Here is a 15295-nt window from a genome sequence, read left to right as displayed (position 1 = left end):
TTGCCTACACCAACCGCTATTTCAACCGGCGGTTTTATGCTGATTGATTAAAAAAAAACTCAATTTTCTTGATGACGTGGATGGTATTATGAAAATTAACTTAAAATGGGACATATTTTGGAAACTGCATTTTCTAGTATTATTGCCGGAAATCGCTTCACACGTAGAGAAAATATATCCAAAGGTGTTATTTTCCTTCAACTGATCAGTTTTGCTCATTTGAAAATTGTTAAATCAGTACACAAAAGAAACACCCGGATACCGGGAAAAGATAAACTTTATGAATACTATGAAGATCAGATGGAATATATAGTTTTAACACAAAAGCTGTGATACAAATCCAACCCACACCAGCATAGTTGCTAGTATTCAATTTTCATAAAATCCACCCTGGAATATCACTAAATTTATAGATGCAATATGATTATGCTTGTTGAATCAGTTTTAATCTCTAATGAAATATAGGCTCAGCAATTTGCGACAATATTATCAGAAATCTTACATAATTGGCAAAATCTTGGTTTAAAGACAAACCCAAAAATGCTACCAACGCAGTGTACAACCAAGCTGCAGCTGCAAATGTTGAGAATTTGAAGAGAAACTTCACCCAGCACTAAACTGACACTTAAAATTACATAAATTATTGCTGGGTATGCTAATATATCTGAAGCATGAAAATCTCTACTATTTTGATACAGCAGTTGCAGAGAAATAGCTGATTACATGTGAGCTGTAAGTTAATTGGATGAGCCACAAGTTTGGCAGCAGATCGGCTATATTAGCTGGGTAAGAGTAAGACCAACCTGTACAAGAAAAATTATGGATTTCTCCCAAAACGAAAAGTGACTCCCTACTCCAGAAGCAAAACAAAAAAAAAAAAATCACTGGTTTCAGCTATCTGCGGCAATCATTTTCTAGCCAAATTTGTGCTCTAATCTTTACATTGATATTACCTACTACTCACTCTGCTTCAACGGCCAGCAACAAACAATGAAGCAGAAGATACTTGATTTCCTTCAGCCTGCATCTTTCTGATTTTCGCCTTGTCTATACGTGCTCTTCTAACTGCTTCTTGGATATGGCGATCATGATCTTTCAACATCTGATCCATATTGCTTGAAGGGACTATTAGAGGTCCTGAGTAGTGAATTTTGCTCCCCTTTGATCCATAACCAAGCTGGAAATACAATGCGGAAGTTTAGGGGCACGGAAAGGAAAACAAGACAGCCTACTCAAATTAATTCTAGTAATTAATTCAAATTCAAGACAGCCTACTCAAATTTACTTTAAGTAAAGTTAAAGGTTTTAGGGTGTACCAAAATCCAATTGATCAAGCTTGGTTTAGTACTAAGGTTAACATGCAGCTGACAAAGGGAAAATGAAATAAAGAAAGAACTTACAAGCACAGGATCTTTATTGCTACTTCTTCCATCTTCATTTTGATGAGAATTTGCAGGGCCCTGCATTTGATCTCGCCTTTTCATGGACTCTGATGATACTTCTTTGAATGATCCAGGGAACCTTGATACTAGTTTCGGAGCACCAGATTGCAGAGAACTAGACTTTTCTCTCTTATCCTCAGATAAGAAGCTCCTCCTTGCTGCCATTGGACCAGAAAGTGTTGATATTTCAGCACCATTTGACACTTTGGAAACATCATCCATGTTCTTGCCAGCCTTCACCCATGCTGCTGGATTAACAAGTGGTCCTGAATGTGATGCTCTCTTATGATGGTGTCCATGCCGGCTTATACCAGAATCTTCTCTTGCTTGAGATATTCTAGGGGGTTCAATCGGAAAGCCGGAAGCAACCTCTTCCTGGTGGGGGTTGAACTTCTCACTTCGGCTCTTTGAATTAGATTGAGCTTGCCTCTTCTGAAAAAAGCATATACATGAGGACAGCGATAAAAGCTCAAGAAATGGAAAGTAACAAGAAGTAGATTTTAAAAACAGAATCTCTAGTAAAAAGGTCACCGACATGATTTTTTGGCACAAAAGAGTTACATCAGCAAAGGAGGAACATGGAGGGGGGGATAACAGAATACATTTTACAACTGTTATCGAAGGACGTGATGTGACTTGACTACTCAGAAAGACATTAAATGCAGATCAGCTATTTTCGCACATCAAAGTATATGATATCTACTAACTAACCAGACTCGGTATCACTTCCAGTTTCCAGTTTTATTTTGAAATTTTAAATTTGATTCTAGTTTTCAAAATATATAATTGAAAACTCACAACGATAACAAACGTCACTAAGCTATCCTTCCATGCACACAGTACTATCTTCCACCCATCAACAATTTACTAACACGGCCAATACCATATTGCAAAAAATATCACAACCTTAGATATTAGTGAGCATTCAACATCACAGATCTTATACGACGTCGGGAATTTCATCTCCAATTGATGATGAGGCTAGAATCTCCATGCGGAACACAATTTTTCAAAATTAAAAATTAAGTCTTTTTTCGCTAAAAGAAAACACTTAAACACATCAACAGCCTTTGTCAACCGCTAACCTTTGTTTAATGTTCTCAGTTTTATGAGGTGTAGTTGCGGCTTGTGAACATTCAAGGAATGAAGATGATTTGGGAAAATGAGGCCTTTAAATACCAGGTTTTAGCAAATGAGCGGATTGTAAAAATTGCTTGGATAGAGGCATAAAGTATAAAAGGGGTAATAGAAAACATCTATTATTGTGAAACAAACCGGGATAGAACTGGCGGTAGATCAGGGGGAATGAGGGTAATGATTACCCACTTTTGAAGCTATCAGTAGGGTAATGTATTAGTAGAACAACCCCCACAAAGAGGGTAACATTTTCTCAGTTGCACTACATCGTCCCTTATTACAATCCTAAACTCGTTTCCATTCTCTTTATTTAGTCCCACTCTTCATTACCCCATTTTGAGAACGAGAAAATGATAAAATAACTCTTTATGTAATTCAAGCAGCAAAAGGACAAACAGCTTGATTGTCTACTCTTTTTTTGGGGTGAGGAAACATTTTGTTACCTTTTTATAACTTGGTTGTGGCACTCCTGCTATGTGTACTCGAGCTAACTTAGCAAATGCAAGGTAAGTGCCAAAAGTTTGTTTAGATAATAGAGTTTAAAGCACCTTAGCACACTCTAAATTAAAATAAGTCCAACCCACGACCAGTCCAAATCTGAGACGTCCAGCACAGATATGATCCATAGACATGATGTTTCCTGCCTTAACTTAATTAATGCGGGGTTCAAGGCACCGCATTACAACCAATAATTGAAAACATGATGATTTTAGGCATTCCGTTCTGCAGAGTTTGGTGACCCCTACTATGCTCATATCTTATATTCTATATCCATTGAATTTATTAAATAAAATTACCATAAAAAACAGTGCGAAGACACCATTGAAATAAATACCTTTAAAATCGTAAAATGCCAAATGGACAAGTCGTAACTTGCCCTAAATGGACAAAAATTGCAAACAAAAGTCTTGCAATTTTGCAAGGACTTTGAACATACTTTTACTACCTTATATTTCCTCTAATCTTTTCAACTAGTTGACACCTTGATACTGACCTATTTGACCCAAATAATCAAGTTGGACTTAAATCAGTCAGGATTCAAGTCATGTCACCTTTAGGAAGATCTAGAAGCGATTGCATGCATATTAACTTGCCTTCTTGTATAAAATTCTACTATTACTTCCCCTTGCTTCCCTTCCACAACATCATCAAACCCATACAAACCCGAGAAATGTAGAGTCTGACCACTAACCAGTAAAGACAGGCCAAATATTGAAAATAGTAAATAACTTTTCACCTTAAGAAAAAGATGGGAAATTATACAGCTTAAGCACAGAAAAGGCTCTAGCAGAGTGCTAGAATATAACGAGATCGAGATGTAATATGTGTTTAAAGTTACTTTAAACATGATAACTACTATTTAAAAATATTGCATCTTCAAATAATCCATAGGCTAAATCTGATAATTTGTGGAGCATCCAGCATAATAACAGAAAATTAAGAACAGAAAAAGTACCTGCATGGACACAACTAATTCAGCATTGGCATCCGGTGCAGGGATGGCTCGGGATTCTCTTGTTCCCCTTCTTTCAGGGTCACCCCTATTGGCCCTGCTCCCAGCAGCTCCTTGTCTGCATGTATGCAAAACTTCTTTAGGTTCCTCAGTTCTCGTAAAGAAATGGGGGGCGGGGGGTGTCATGAGACTCATGACTACTTTCTTTCAACATATCCTCTTTCTGCATGCCATGGACTAACCTCAAACTACAATACAGTGTTTTCCTTGAAAGCTTGAAGTTTGTGAAAAGTAAAACAAATAGTCCTCACTTTAGAAGCCAACGGTAATAGGACCTAAACTTTTTTAGTGTACATATGAGCAGCTCATCTTTTTAACTGCTAGATATAGGAAAGGAAAATGAACTCAGAACTCAGGAGTTCAAAAGATCTTCTCCTCCTATCTGATCACAGGCTCACAACCACCTTGCTTCTGTAAAGAAAATTAAAGTCTCCCTTCTTGCAAAATTTAGAATGTATATCCAAGTTCTCTTAATTCTTTTGTACAAAAAGATGCTAAAAAGACCAATTCTAGTTCGCATGTTGATGTCATCTTTCCAATTTCTCATTTGAGTGTATTTTTTGCATAATATTGGCCACATGGCATGTCTCTTTTTACATTTATTTTTATAGGTTTGTTGTGATCCTGTCGCTGCAGTAATTGAGCATAGCAGATGAGAGTTGCTCTTTGGTTCTTCTCCTCTATCCCTTCCCATTTATACCTAGACTTTGTCTACGCACTATTAGGGGTTGGGTTACCAATTGGGTTCTAGATGGAAGTATAGAACTGCTTTGAGATATAGGAGTTATGTCTTGGGGAAAGAACTGTTTTTTGTTCAGAGAGTACTATCTATACCAGTTAACATTTCTCCGCCAGGATAAGTTGAAGACAGGGGCTTTTCCGATAATTCAGGCCATAAACATCTGCATAAACAGATGAACAAAGGTGTAATGACAAGGGTGCAGCGCCCCAGAAATCTCCTAGGAGTATATTGATTTTACAATGAAATACGGAGTAACATTTACGCATTTCCATTAAAACGGGGGGGGGGGGGGGGGGGGGGGGGAACAAAAACAAAAAAAATCTTTAGCTCAGCTAGTGCCTAGTAGAATTTTAAAACAGGGAAGCTTTAGATTTTTTACATAAGACCTCTTAAATCAGATGAACATATGCCTCCACACTCTAATTTTTCATTTAGAGTTATGTGTAAATATCTTTTCACAACATTTTTTACATCAGGTAATTCATATCCCTTCTGCCAAAAAGACGAAAATTGAGCAATGAAGGATGTCGAAAAATATTGTTTTAAAAAGATAAGTGAAATATTAGTAGGATATCTAATTCAAATTGGGATCTTACTTGAATCGCTCCCTTGCCGGACACTAGCGCTGTGACACTGTCGAGAAAAAGAGAGTATGTGGACTAGGTAGAACTTTCCTATTAAGCCTTTGATTCCCTCTGCCTCTCCCATAGTATCTTAATATAGATATTACAGGCGTCATTTCCAATGTATATAAAACTATCTTCCTTGTAGGAAAATGAGATCTCGCCAGGGTGATATCTAATGGATTGTTATGTTTCTCACAGGAGAAAGAATATGACTGAGTTTTAGATCTAGTTTAAACTTTATAATTTAATATCCTTAGTTCAACTCAAACTTCAGACCAAGTATGAGAATACTCTCTCTTGGAGGCTTTTGAACTAGTCATTCACTAGAATGCAGGACATGGAAAAGGCATCTCAGTTGGACTGACCAGCATACTGAATAAGAGGCTCACAATGCATAATAGAATTCTTACCTAACTAATATATGGCTTGTTTCGAAATAAGGGATAGGTGTATACAAGGGTTGAAATAATGAAATGTGTGAGACATCCACATTTATCAGGATTATTCTGGATTTCTATTTGTTTTAAAGTCATTGCACTGTTCACTGTGAAGAACAAAGTGCTGCCACCAATTCTCATCAAAGCGCTATTTTAAATAAAAAAGCCTTCAGCGTCATAGTAAATAAGAAATGCAAACAAAAATAAAATTCTACCTTCTAGCCTCCTCGTCTCTCATTTTTGCATCAAACTCTTTGCTTGGAGGATATTTTGGCAAGCTTGATGGATCACAAGGAAGTGGTTTCATAGCAAAGAACTGAAGAATGAACATTAATACTATTAAGCCCAGAACGCACCTTGAACTATACAAGTATAAGAAATGTAAAATGCTGAAATTGCAAAGAGTTTAACGACGGGGATGAACAAAAGAATACAAAACTCTACAAAAACATCAGTTAATAAACAACATTCGACTAAATAAGTAAAAAACAAATCAGACAGGAGAAGAAAGAGGCGGGGATGGGGTGGGGATAGATGGTGTAGCTAATCAATTCCTGGATCTAATACTAGAAGTCTAGAACAAATCTAATTTTCAGAACATCATCAAGGGTAGCCTAAAGGGTCTCTTAACAAAGGTTTAATAGTCTTATTACAAGCAACATCTTAATGATATACTTGGTTAGTAACTACACGTTTTATAAGCCCGCTGAATGAAGAAACTTTAATCATTTATAGATATAGTGTAACTTCTCATCAAGTAGAAAAAACTTCAACAATTATGAATATCTGATTCATAGACAAATCCAAAATGGCTCGGGGTACAAAAATAAGGCAATCAAATTTCTAACAGAAGTTGAAATGAAGAGGTCAAAGGTTAGAAGTTTGCATGAGCTTGCAAATTAAAGGCTCAAACTACATACCAGGAACACAGAAAAAATGGGATTTAAAAAAGAATATTACTTGATTGAATGTAGAACATTCCACATGAGTTTCTACAAATTACAGCTGGTTAAAGTAACTACCTCACTCTTTAAGGCAGAAGAGGACGAGCCACGGTCAGCAGGATCAACTGAAAGAAGAATTTCCAAAAGACCTAGAGCTGGAACAGGAAAGTCTTTAAATGTTTCTGCAACACGACGAATATATGGTTGTTGGGGTTTGAAGATTGTTGCATGCGGTAATTTTGATTTTCTCCAATATTCTTCAGAAGGCGAGCCACAAAGCTTAAAAATTTTGTGTAATTGTTCCACCTGTAAAACATTGCCAAATAAGAGCATTAGGGCATTTCCAGTTCATATATCAAGATATCAGATCAACAGGGATACTGTAATCATGAAGGGAGATGATAACTTCACCAAGAAGAAAGTAAATGTTGTCAAAAAAAAGGGCACTAACTTTAGTCAAGTCAACAAAATCCTAGCAAAGAGTTCAATTGAACACAAAAATATTACTCCCCCTGTATCACTGATTATCCAAATTGAATCATCGAAATACAAGACCTTTTAAAAGTGTAAATTGATTTCACGTGCGTTTGCACAACAATATAAAGGAATTGTCCGTTGTTACACATGAAAATTCTGCAGCTTGTTACAACAAAGTAATAAAAAACCTAAATCATTATCCATCTCCAGATTTTCAACTTAGCTTATCTTCACAGAAAAGCCATCTGCAAGAACAAGTCAACCCCTCATCCCAAATCTCTATATATTCAGCATTGAACCTACCCAATCTTAACCCCCAAACTAGCTGTGCAAACAAACCAGAAGGTACATCTTTAACTGTATACCAATTGAATCTTAAGTGCACATTGAAACAAAATTATAACCTTGAGATAGGAGTAGACCAAATACCTCTGTTCGTCCAGGCATTATTGGCTTGCCGGCATAGAGTTCAGCAAGTATGCAACCGCTACTCCACAAGTCCACTGATGTACCATAATATGTTGCACCGAGTAAAAGCTCTGGAGGCCTATACCAAAGAGTTACAACTCTGCTTGTTAGAGGCTGGCTTTGATGAGGATCATAAAAGCTAGCTAGACCAAAATCTGCAATCTTCAGTATCCCATTGTTATCAATTAAAAGATTAGATCCCTTAATGTCCCGGTGTAGAACGCCCCTGCTATGACAGTGATCCAGTCCACATAACAGCTGCTGCATATAGCACTTAACCTGAGCATACATATATGCAGGTTAGAAGGTTGAAGCATCATGAAGGAGGAAATAATCTAAAATCTCAAAACCTTAGAAACATCCATAGTTTGATCGATCAACATGTAATAAAAACAAATCTACATTCTAAACCTTCTTAGATGGTACAGACTACAAGGACTAACAAAGACACAGAGAATCCAAAGACCACATACCTGTGGTTCAGTAAACTTTACAGCTGGATGCGATGCAAGCCCTGCAAGGTCATGCTCCATATACTCAAACACGAGGTATAAGCTGCAAGACATCCTTGAGGTAACAAGACCCTCCAGTTTTATTATATTAGGATGGTCTAGTCTACGAAGAATGTGAATCTCTCGTGCCATGAAGCGTACACTTTCAGGCTCCAAGTTATCAAATCTTACTTTCTTCAAAGCAACAATTTTCCTTTGTTCAAGATCCCGAGCTCTATAGACGTTACTGTAGGTGCCCTGGCCAATCTGAGAAGAAATTACACAAATTAACATAATTGACAAACAGTAAAGAAATATGCCAAAACAAATCAGAACGATCAGAATTTTGGTGTGTGTGAGTTAGATGCTTGCTTCATCCGTGGCACTGAGAGACGCACAAATATTTGTTCTGCGAGTGTATTTACAGCAGCGGAGTGCTAGCAGATATAAGGTAGTGGTTAGGTATTGGGAATAACAGCAACAACGTTCTTCGTACTTTGAGATTGGATCAGAAGGTCCTATAAAGGCCCTCAATTCAAGAAGAAGGTATGTTATGCAACAGTTATATATCACATATGGAAGATCAGAAACGATGCTCTATGGAACAACGAAATTGTACAGGTTCATACTACTGAAAAGAAAATCAAATTCATTGTATAAAATAGAATACTTAGCCTAATAGGAGAAAATGTAAGGGCACAAGATAGACAGTGGCTATGTGCTTTGTAATTTTCTGTTTTTTGACTAGGTTTTGTTGTTTTTGGCTTTTGTTAGGCCTAGTTTGTACCTAAACCTAAGGTGTTTTAGGGGTCCTTCCTAGAAGGTTTGTCTTGTCACCTTATGCTTACGTTGTAAATGCTATTTTTGAAGCGATAAAAGAATCAGAGCGATCTAGTTAAATCAAGTTATAAATATATTAGAAATAAATATAATAATAAAAAATAGAGAATGCTCCATAATGCTTGAAACTGCAAGAAGATATCAGGTGCACGTATCAATCACTGCTAAAATTGAATGAGGGTGTAATTTTCTATCAAAACCATCCCACGATATGATAAGGATAAAAACTATTTCCTCCTCCAGTCCTCCTACACCTTAGTGTAAGCAACAGAAGCAATTAAAGAACCTTGTATACAAAACAAGCATCAATATCAAGTAATCCAGACTATCCAGTGTAAAATTCCCAAGTGATTATAGCAAACGAGACATATGACCCACCATCAGCACCATCAGTGAGGTTGTATTACCAACTTTTGTCTAATAGTAGGAGACTTTCACTCAAGCATGTGATTTTCCATCTATTCAACTTATTTTGACTTATTTCAGTTTTGATAAATTCAGACAACATAAGTTATGACAAATTTCAAACAAAATAAGCTCAAAAAGTTCTGATGATCATACATAAATTCAGATAAGATAAGTTCATGTATGAGTTCAGTCAAAATAAGTCAAAGTGAACAGAACAGACCCTCAGACAGATAAAGTAGTGATCTAACGACTCCAAAAGCATACCCACGGGATATCCCTAAAGGGTTGCTAAAGAAGTGCATATAAGTAAAAATTCAACATAAGAAGTAATTCTAGTGATTCATAGTACATAATATTCATATACTCCGCATTATTCAACACAGAAGCATATTAACAAGTCAGACAAAAGATCAAGAAAAAATTCGAAAACAGCCTGTAACATATGACAACCAAATAATTTTGTATAAAACTCATGTTTCGCAAAATTTCTTACTTTCTTAGGCACAATGAAATTATTACAATTGAACAAGTAAAGCTTTTTCCCAATTTACATAAAGTCTAAGACAAATTAAATACAATCCAATTGACCAATTCGTTCACCTGCATATCAACCAGCATTCAACACTAGTCTAAACAATATACATAACCAATAAACATCAATATCAGCTGACCAACTAAACTGTCTTTTTTTAGTTCCTCTCAAGTCTTAATTATCTAAGTACACCACAATCAAAAGTACCAAATTAAAAAACCAACCAAAACTAATTCTACCGTAAAACCTATGAAATCATGATTACAAGCAAACCAAGTAACCACAGAAAATTGAACCATACCTTATCTAGCTTCTCAAAGGAATCAGCCCGCCGCGGTACCCATCCTTTAATAGCCTCCCCGGCAACGGCAACAAGCCAAGTAGGCCACCCAGCAGCGACCTGCTCTCCTTCGATCGACACCGGTTTCGGAATCGGCCCGCTCCCCAAATGATGAGTAACTACCAACTCAGGTTTCTCCCTCTTGCGCTCGAAACTCTCCCCTTGTAAACGAACACTCCCATTATTCACCTGCTTATCAATCAACATTACCTTCTCATCACCCCCATTACTGCTATTACTATGATTATCATGATGATGATTATTCCGATCTTCCCTCCTCAGTGAGGATACTCTTGACGAAACCCTCACTTCTGACGAAACGGCCGCCTTGCTCGAAAGCCGCTCTCTTGGACTATCCTTACTGTCATCCTCAATTGCCGATGGTTTGCAACAAATGCAACCCATTCTACCCCAATTTCACACAGTCACTCCTCCACTGCAAAATCGCACCCCACCATCAAGCTTTAAAAGGTGAAATCCCTGCAATTTTACTCAATTCCCAGTACCAATCCCTTCTTCTCAACCGAAAAATTGCATCCCACCATCAAATCAAATTGGGGGGAAATTCCAGCAATTTAAGACAATTCCTAGTACAAACTTCAACTACTCACTGGAAAATCGCATCAAAATCAAATAAGGGAAACTCCCAGCAATTTCACACAAAACCAGTACCAAATTCTACTCTTCCACTGCCAAATCACAACCCATCATCAAATTTTGAAAAGGGAAACAATCCCAGAAAATTCAGCTCCAAGATCTGGCTCAAATTCCGGAAAAAAAAAAACCCTAAACTAAATTAAAGAAAAGAAGTGAATGTTTGAGTGAATAAATTGAATTGAATTGAATTGAATTGAATGAAATCATCAAACCCTAGGGGTGAGTAAAAGGAGTAAATTAATAACACTAATTATACTTGAATTAAAACCCAAAAAAACAATGGATCTAGGGCTTCGATTTCCAGAGTAATGAGAGAAGGAAGAGGAGGAAGAGAGAGAAGAAGATACATTAATTTTGCGAGGAGAGAGAAAGTTGTATGATTTCAGAGTTTTTACTGTCGAAGAATTTATATACGTTTTTCTGGACACGGGCAGCTTTTCGAGAGTATAGGAAGAAAGAGGAGAGAGAAAGTGAGAGTGAGACCTTCTTTGTATTGAAGGGGACACACGCGCTTCTTTTGACGCGTGGTTTCCATAAATAGAAATAGGTTATTGACAACAAATTTGGTTTATTACAAAAATGTGTGTTGTCGTTTTTGGGTTGTTAGGAGAAATTAATTTGGAGAGATTATAATACTTAATACAGCTGATTGAATTATTATTATTATTGTTGAGTTAATTTAAGTGTTCTTGGTTATGATTAATATGGATTATTGTGTTTAAGTGTTCTTGGTTATGATTAATATGGATTATTATCTCTCATAATCTCATAAGTCATGTCATTTAAGACATGTTTGTTTGTTAGGATGATGAATGAAAAGTGGGTTAATAAATGGTTATATATATAACCATTTTCGTTGACCAAACAAACAAAGACATGCACAAGACACGAATTTTCCTTACTAGTTAGGCAAGACACATAAAGGCATGCACAAGACACTTAGACTTGCACTTGGGCAATTGGGCCTACACGTACGGTTCGACACGTGCCAAACTCTTATTATGTTTGATCTAATCTAATAAATAAAAAAGTTCAATTTCAATCATATTATGAAGTTATCGCAAGAGTACCATACGAAATTGTAAGATGGCATGTGTCAATACCGCATCATATACCAATTACGAAATATATGTCACCTAATCGGTGGCTAACCCTTCATGTCATTGTGTCGTACTATATATTCTTGCATGTCTAATTTGAATTTTTACTTATTTTAGTGTGCTTTGTAATTATGTTGTGTCGTATAGTGTGTAAAGCACCGACCTCTAATTCAAGTAATTAAGCAGCGGAATTTACCTAATTTGGTCGGGACATTATTGTAGTAACTCCCTCTTGGGAATTACAAGGCAATATCATAATAATTACTTTAAATCTCCACCATAATATAATTATTCTTTATTTCCTTAATAAAGTACCTTTCATAATTAACTTACTAAAGAGTCTTCACTAGAGTTACTATAATTTAAACATTAACTAGGTGAACATTACTAAAATGAAATCATCGCCACTACTCGTTTCCGTCGTCCTCAGCCGTACATAAAACATAAAACAATACGGTACATGTACCGCAAATTTTTCGTGATGAGTTATACCTAGCGCGAGCTGGGCGGGCGCAATGCCATTTTCAAAGCTACTATACGTCTATATATACCTCTATATGCGCTTTTCTTCCTTCTCAAAGTTGGTACGTACTCATGTGTTAAGAGTCTGCTCAACTGTAAATAAATAAATAAAAAATATAAAAAAAGTTCGTTAAGCTTTCTATTTCACTTTCTAACAATAACATAACATAACATGCCTGATGCCACTATTCTTGTTCTCCACTCTACTGCCCTATCTTTTGTTCAATGTTAACTTCAGGCCTTATTAAATGTGGTTGGGTAGCTGCAAATATTAGTAAAGCCAACAATTTCCATAGCAGACCCACATCACTGTTAACATGCAACCACCTTGTTAAATTCTATAATGGCCCCATTATAATTTATACGGAGTATATACGTCAAGAAAGTTGTTAGCAAGATTGGATTCCGGTCGAAATTTCGATAATCGAAAATGGAAATAAACGAATTCTTAAAATTGGAATCAGCTTGGTATCGGTTTTACCTGTTCCTAAAATTATGGTGTACCAGTTAGGCGGTTACGATTTCGTATACCCAGCCATTTAATGTTCCTCAAGTCTGTGACTAGCCACACCATCAATTTGACGGTGTGGCGTGTTCACACTTATAAATAAACCCAACGTGTTTAAAATCCATCGTGTTGGTTGATGGAATCTAAAAGTAACACCATCATAGAAAATAAAGTAACATCACTCTATACAAGGAACCTCTAACATAAAATTGCAATAAATAAGAAAAGTAACGGCGAATACAATATATAAGTAACACCAACATAAAAAGTCAAGTAACATCAGTCTATACAAAGAACCTTTAACATGAAATTGAATAAACTACAATAAAACAAGAAAAGTAACAACGAATACAATGTATAAGTAACACCGACATAGAAAGTCAAGTAACATCAGTCAATAACCTTATACATAGTAGATGTTTGTGAGGAAGTTACGCGCACGTCACACCATCAAGTTGATGGTGTGGCTTGTCACACATGAGACGCGTTGTTTAATGTTTATAATGGGAATGTAATTTTTTTTTAATGTTTATAATGGGAATGTACCAATTGCTTGTTGGTTTAGTGGTGATTGGGGGCTGAACTTGGTAGGGATAACTCGTGTTCGATCCCTCGCAACAACAATTGGGAGGGGACTGAAACCTATCCACCCAGAACTCGCCCCGAATCCGGATTAGCCCTAAAGGTGAATCGGGTGCTAACACCAAAAAAAATAAGGGGAATGTAATTTTTTTTACATCTTCCTCCGTTCATTTTATTCGCAACGTTTGTCATTTTCACGCATGCCAATGCACAACTTAGATCATTACTATCTTTAATTCTCTTTAAGCAAAAATTTAGAAAAAGGTTAATATTTAGAGAATACACATTAAGACGAATGTAACAAGATCCCACATGACTATATTTTATCTTACGTATAAATCACCAATAATGGTCAAAGTATAATATGTGAATAGTGTAGAAATCACAAAGTTGCGAGTATTAAAAATCAGAGGAAGTACTTTTTTTTGAAGTATATTGCATTAAAGCTATATTAATATTTTTTGGGGAACATTTAATAGGAAAGCTCTCTCCTCTCTCTGAAAATGGCGAACATCTAGGGTTACTTCTTCCGTACGGCATCTCCATTGATGGGAGAAAGAAGAAATCGGTGGTTGTTACTCCTTCTAATCTTCATGAAAACCCTTCTAATAGTTCAAAAAACAAAAATTTAGGCCCAAATATGCAAGGTTTGCAGAATCAAACCCCAAGAGTTCCAGAATTGCAAGCAACTTCAGATACTATGATGCACTCTCCTTTGGTTCACCCCAGTGCTGGTACGATTCCAGTAGAACTCCGTAACACTATTTTGGAGCTGAATAGTGTGTTAGGTTTACCTAGATCTCAACAGGGCCAGGAGCAGGTGAGCATGGCAGTGGGTTCGAACTCCATACTGGAGAAGAATGGTATTACTGAGAGATTGCAGGTTCTCTCAAGGAGATTGGATGACACAATGGCTTTCAGGAACTCTGGTTTGATCCAAACTTCTGGTGTTGCTAATCCTGGCCCTGCTGTTGGTGTTACTCAAACTGGAACACACCTTGGAGCAGCCTATTTCAACGTTCAGCCCTAACAGATAAAGGTGCCTCATTACAATTTGTTGCTCCTACTGTTAAGGATGGAAAGAAATTAGCCCAATTGCAGAAAAGTGAAGTGGATAAACTTATTGATAAATGGCTTGCATCCCTTGTAATGTATCTTGTGGGTGATGTGCCAACTATTGCCTCTATGAAAAGGTTCATTGCTACTACTTGGTCTAGAGTAGGAACCCCTAATGTTTTTCTGCATGATGATGGATATTTTGTGTTGCAATTTGATGCTATTGCTGATAGGGAAACTGTGCTAATGGGAGGCCCTTATACTTTCTTTAGCAAACCTGTGATTTTGAAACCTTGGGCTGCAGATTTTAACTTCTACGAGGAAGTGTTGAAATTTATTCCACTATGGGTTAAGTTCCCTAACTTACCTCTGAATTGTTGGAGTAGTGACTCATTGAGTAGGATAGCCAGCTTGTTCGGGGCACCAATTTGTGTTGATGGCTGCATCACTAGACATCAGAGGGTGTCCTTTGC

The 15295-nt window shown here is 36.7% G+C and overlaps 1 protein-coding gene across 1 annotated transcript; it reads right to left on the bottom strand.

Annotated features, from left to right (window-relative positions):
- Nucleotides 1-665: 665 nt before the first annotated feature.
- On the bottom strand, nt 666-11495 carry LOC110783634 (probable serine/threonine-protein kinase At1g54610). Its single transcript, XM_021987987.2, has 8 exons — nt 10359-11495; nt 8260-8544; nt 7748-8065; nt 6920-7147; nt 6113-6213; nt 4036-4150; nt 1401-1874; nt 666-1177 (listed from the first exon to the last, which is right to left on the bottom strand). Exons 1-8 carry the CDS (start codon nt 10800-10802, stop codon nt 971-973), a joined length of 2172 nt encoding a protein of 723 aa, XP_021843679.2. The 5' UTR covers nt 10803-11495; the 3' UTR covers nt 666-970.
- Between the last annotated feature and the right edge of the window lie 3800 nt (nt 11496-15295).

The sequence above is a fragment of the Spinacia oleracea genome, chromosome 4 (genome assembly GCF_020520425.1).
Source record: "Spinacia oleracea cultivar Varoflay chromosome 4, BTI_SOV_V1, whole genome shotgun sequence".
Lineage (NCBI taxonomy): Eukaryota > Viridiplantae > Streptophyta > Magnoliopsida > Caryophyllales > Amaranthaceae > Spinacia > Spinacia oleracea.
The sequence above is the reverse complement of the archived record's forward strand: the minus strand, read 5'-3'. Positions and strand labels throughout refer to the sequence as shown.